Source organism: Perca fluviatilis, chromosome 14 (assembly GCF_010015445.1).
Source record: "Perca fluviatilis chromosome 14, GENO_Pfluv_1.0, whole genome shotgun sequence".
NCBI lineage: Eukaryota > Metazoa > Chordata > Actinopteri > Perciformes > Percidae > Perca > Perca fluviatilis.
In genome coordinates, this window is record NC_053125.1 from 18,168,709 (window position 1) to 18,173,957 (window position 5,249).

The following is a 5,249-nucleotide window of genomic DNA, read 5'->3' on the forward strand; positions in this document are numbered from 1 at the left end:
GAGCCCAACTTTTTGCCTGAGACACCCCCTTTCTATCCACAAGCATCAATGAGTTTTAATCTTGGAACGGATTTGTCTTTATTCTTGTTACTAAAAGTGTAAATTGTCATTTCATGTTATTCTAATGATGGCGTCACATAACTTATTTTTTATTGTTTCTCCACTTAAACTTAACTAAGCTGCTTCACCGAGGTGGTCTTGAGCGAACATTCGTCATGTATTTCGAGTAATAACACTGAGTTATTACAGCATGCCAAGGTGTGAACCCCTCTCTTTAAAACACACACACTCATACACAGCAAGGTCCTGAATCAGAGCTACTTTATGTTGGTCAGCTCCTCCCTTCCTCTGTGTGCCCAACAAAACTCAACACCAGACAAAATGGCGTTTGAGCCCTTCCCACTGCCTTACAAAAGGATAAATGCTGCATTCTAGTGGAAGCTGAGAGAAACTCAGAATTAATCTATAAAAATTATCCAGCCCACAAATTCACAATCGTAACAGATTCATATTTAAAGTATAAATCATAACATTTATTGCAGAAATCCACTAATAGTGAAAAACACAAACAATAAAGCAGGGGAAAACCCACAAGTCCTCATAAATATATTCAATAGACTGACATCAACATATTGTTCAGAATAAGGACATGGCAACATGATTACAATGATAATTCTAACTTTTAGATTTTTTCTTCATTAACAACTTCCCTTTAGGTTTGAGTAAAAGAGACTTTTTGTGCTCCTCCATTCTTTTGGCTTCTTCCTGTTTTTCGCTCCACACCTCCATCCCTCTGTCCACCTCCGAGTTCAGCATCACGATACGTCTCTGCAAGAAAGATCACCAAGGTTACAGACAAAAGTATGGAAGAAACACAGAAATAAGATGATAATAATGAGAAGATAATGAAAAAAAGGCAAATATGTTGATACTCACTGCTAAAACTTCCCTCTCTTGCTTTCTTCTTAGCTGTCCCTTCATTGGAGGTGCCAGTCTCCCATCTTGTGAAAAAACACAAAAGAAAATCACAAAATGTGCGAGAAACTGATCAAAACATGGTATCCTTTTTCATTCACTATCGCAAGCAGATGAGAGGCATTAGCTAAATTACCCTGATTTTAATAAGATAAATGTCAAGTGAACTCAATTATAGAAATAAAGAGCGTGAGTCACTGGTGACCTTTTGTGAGCTCTGAATTAAGCCTCTGTTGCTTGAAAATAACACCTAATATATGTGACTCCATAAAAAAAACTAAAGCCCAAAATAAACAATACCGGCAAAGGACCAATCAGGCAGATCTGTCAGAGGGCCATATTCTGTGCCGCTTCGGGAAAGTCCATGTCTGCAAGCAAACAAAAACGTTATGATATTAGAAATTATACAATGGGATAGTGAAGAGGGCAGTGTTGCTGGAAAACAAATGCAGAGAATGGGAGGACTTTTGGCTAATAGGAGCTACTCAGCACATTTTTGCTTCATAGCCATACGGTCATGATGCACAAAAGTTACGTTTGGCTGTAGCTATAAGTAGCTGCTCAAGGACTGATTGCTGTAGTATTAAAATCACACTTGCTGTTTCCATGGTAACCACAGGCTGAACCAGGACTAAAATCACAGATTTTGCACTTTAGCATTTGCATTGTCTACAACATTTCCATACTCATGTTTTTGTTTTTTTAAGTATGAAAATAAATGCAGAAGTACCAGAAATTTTCTTTTTTATTCCTTGCATTCTTACTCAAAACCGAGCGCCTACGTTACCCACAATGCAACACGACCACTGACTGTCAATTCCGGTGTTTGTGAGCTAGATGAAGTGGGAAGCTGTGAGCCACTAGCTTAAACCTGAGATAAGCCTACAGAGAAAAAAAACTCACTCCAAATCCCCATTTTTTTCATTTTCATACTTATATAAATAATAGCCTAGTAAATAAATACACAACTCAAAAAAACATTAAATAACTACACACCCATCTCCCTTCTTCCATTTCTATCCAAAACTCTTCAGTGTGCCATTTATAATCAACTCTCTACTTATCTCCACCAGAAACACCTTCTTGATCCCCACCAGTCTGGCTTCAAGACTGGCCACTCAACCGAAACTGCCCTCCTTGCGGTCACTGTGCAGCTTCACATCACTAGAACAACCTCTCACTCTTCCGTCGTCATCCTTCTGGACCTTTCTGCTGCCTTTGACACAGTGAACCACCAGATCCTCATTTAGAGAGGATCTGGTGAACCTTGATCTCAGAACCTTGCCCACTCAAAGACTGGGGTTCCTCAGGGATCAGTCCTGAGTCCCCTCATCTTTTCTCTGTACACCAACTCTCTCGGGTCTGTCATCCACTCGCACAGCTTTACTTATCAAAGCTACGCAGATGACACCCAACTAATTCTCTGCTTTCCAGAGTCTGAAACGCAAGTAGCAGCACGTATCTCAGCCTGTCTGACTGACATTTCTTCTTGGATGTCCACTAACCATCTGAAACTCAACCTTGACAAGACTGAGCTCCTTTTCCTTCCAGGGAAGGGCTCTCCTACAACAATTGACAACTCTGTGGTAGTCCCCACCCAAACTGCTAGAGACCTGGGTGTGAAACTTGACGCCCAACTCTCCTTCACTGCCAACATTGCTGCAACTACCGGATCATGTAGATACACGCTACATAACATCAGAAGGATACGTCCCCTTCTAACGCAGAAGGCGGCTCAGGTTCTGGTTCAGGCTCAAGTCATCTCCCGTCTAAATTACTGCAACTCCCTCCTGCCTGCATGTGCCATCCGACCCCTGCAGCTCATTCAGAACACAGTAGCTCGACTTGTCTTCAACCTCCCCAAGTTCTCTCACACTACACCGCTACTCCACTCTCTTCACTGGTTACCAATTGCTGCCCGCATCCACTTCAAGACACTAGTACTTGCATACAGGGCCATGAATAGATCAGCCACAGCTTACATCCAGTACATGGTCAAACCCTATACCCCAACCCGCCCACTCCACTCTGCATCAGCCAAACTGCTTGCTGCCCCCTCACAGCGAGGGAGAACTAATCACTCAACAAAATCCCAACTGTTTGCTGTCCTGGCTCCTAAATCGTGGAATGAGCTCCCTATTGACATCAGGACGGCCGAAAACCTACGCATCTTTTTTTTAAAAAGATATACATAAAATATTCTTAAAACTGCACTTTCATATGGCTCTTTGTATTTTTGCTTATTTAAAGCTAATGTACTTGAACTTAGTACTGGTTGTCTGGAGTTTGCACTTTCAAGGTTGAAATCACTTAATTGGAGGTTGCTTTGGATAAAAGCGTCAGCTAAATTACATGTAATGTAACAAAACACTTCATACAACCTGTTTAGCATATGCAGTCATACTACCCAAGACCTGTAAACAGACTGTGGTGTAAAATCAGGAACTGAGTCGTTTTTAATGTCATTAGTTATTACATTTGGGCTTTTCCTACTATGATAAGCCACAAAGTCTGCTGTGAAAAAAGGTATAAAGCTAATGCAGCCTCATACACCAACAGCATCACTCAAAAAAACAAGCATCCTTACTAGGCCTGTGTATACTTACTTTTATGAGTATGTGTTGTCATTTTTCCATTGTGAGCGCATTGCATGCTAAAAATTAGTTAAGGGATAGGACACAGAATTAGTGATTCAAAAATGAACTTACTCTTTCCTCCATTTCTCTCCAGCCTGTACTCCACATGTTGTGCTGAACTGCCTGCTGGAGTGCCTCAACACTGGAAAACAACAAGTACAGAGACAAACAGCCTGAAGTCACCTCTAGACACCCAGGGTACACTTTGGTGAGTCCATGTTATGAGCAGACACAGATCGGTAGTCCGTGTGTGTGTGTGTGTGTGTGTGTGTGTGTGTGTGTGTGTGTGTGTGTGTGTGTGTGTGTGTGTGTGTGTGTGTGTGTGTGTGTGTTACTTTCTCTCCTTAGTGTGTCAGTTGAGCAAAATCGTGCAAAAATAACCATAAACAGAATAAAGCCAGCTTTATTAAAGAGTTTGCATGACAGCACTGTTAGCAGCAGCGTTAGCCTTGATGCTCGTTATTGCATTTACCGTTACGGTGCTTATTCAAACAGGCAGCGGCAGTACAAGAAGATATTTACAGCAGCGATGCTCAAATTTAAGGTTTTAACGGGCCTCACACAAACAACAGATTTAGAGAATAACCTCTGTCTCACCTGAACAGCACAAAGTCCTCACGGGGGCCGCCATGTTGTCTGCACACTTCTGTATTGAGCACCAGGTGGCGCTAAAGATGCACTCTTCTTCTTCTTCTTCTTCTTTCTTCTTCTTCTTCTTCTTCTTCTTCTTCTTGTTTTTCTTGTTTTTCTTCTTCTTCTTCTTCGGAGTTTTACGGCAACCGGTATCCGTAATGTTGCATTGCTGCCACCTTCTGGGACTAGTCTTTTACTGTGCCACCTTTTTCTGTTGGTGAGTTTTATTTTGTGTCCACCCAAATGGATCACATTCAGGACATTGACCATACTATTACCCAGACCCAGATCCCTCCCTCAGTGCAGTATCCAGCTCATAGCAGCGTCCAGCACTATCTTAATTATTTCTGATTTCTGGGGATGGAGGGAGGGGTATGCTCTGAAAGTGACAATAAATTATCTTGGATTATTTTCACATATATTTTACACATTGTTTTGTCATTTGTCATTCAAACCTGTTTGCATCCATTTTCTAAAATTTTAACAATGAGCAAGCAACAATACAAAAACAGTCCAGCACTAGGTCCTATAAGCTAAATAGAGATGCATAGTCTGCTCTGTGCAACAGAGGGCAGAGGGGTGGTAGTGGCATTTACAGTTCAATAGGGGCCCAACAGCCAATTATTTTTGCCCCAGGGCCCCCATAACAGGGCCATACCGTTGGAGATCATCATTGAAATATACTTTTTCCCTTTGTCTATTGTACGTGTTACCTGTTGCTATATGATTTTAAGGTAAAGCACACTGAGTTTACCTAATAGGCTATATATGCTACATAAAACTGCTCTGCTTTGCTTTGGGTTGGCCTTGGCCAACTGCCACTTTGCTCGTTTGAAAGCCATCAATTCTCTGGGCAGGCAAAGCAGAGAAGGTAGAGGGGAACGAGGTAACCTTCGTCCTTATGACCTCATAAGGAGCAAGATTCCAGATCGGCCCATCTGAGCTTTCATTTTCTCAAAGGCAGAGCAGGATACCCAGGGCTCGGTTTACACCTATCGCAATTTC

The 5,249-nt window shown here is 41.8% G+C and overlaps 1 protein-coding gene across 1 annotated transcript; it reads right to left on the reverse strand.

The window, feature by feature from the left end:
- Positions 1-505: 505 nt before the first annotated feature.
- Positions 506-4,319, reverse strand: mrpl52 (mitochondrial ribosomal protein L52). Its single transcript, XM_039822636.1, has 5 exons — positions 4,209-4,319; positions 3,684-3,753; positions 1,276-1,343; positions 937-1,001; positions 506-828 (listed from the first exon to the last, which is right to left on the reverse strand). The coding sequence occupies exons 1-5, from the start codon at positions 4,240-4,242 to the stop codon at positions 676-678; spliced, it is 390 nt and encodes a 129-aa protein (XP_039678570.1). The 5' UTR covers positions 4,243-4,319; the 3' UTR covers positions 506-675.
- Positions 4,320-5,249: the final 930 nt, after the last annotated feature.

Excerpts from the sequence above, each read along its gene's own strand:
- mrpl52 (XM_039822636.1), bottom strand. The coding sequence starts at position 4,242 with ATGGCGGCCCCCGTGAGGACTTTGTGCTGTTCAG. Across the intron at positions 3,754-4,208 it reads GAGGACTTTGTGCTGTTCAG|TGTTGAGGCACTCCAGCAGG; the intron begins GTGAGACAGAGG and ends GTTGTTTTCCAG. Across the intron at positions 1,002-1,275 it reads GCCTGATTGGTCCTTTGCCG|ATGGGAGACTGGCACCTCCA; the intron begins GTATTGTTTATT and ends TTTTTTCACAAG.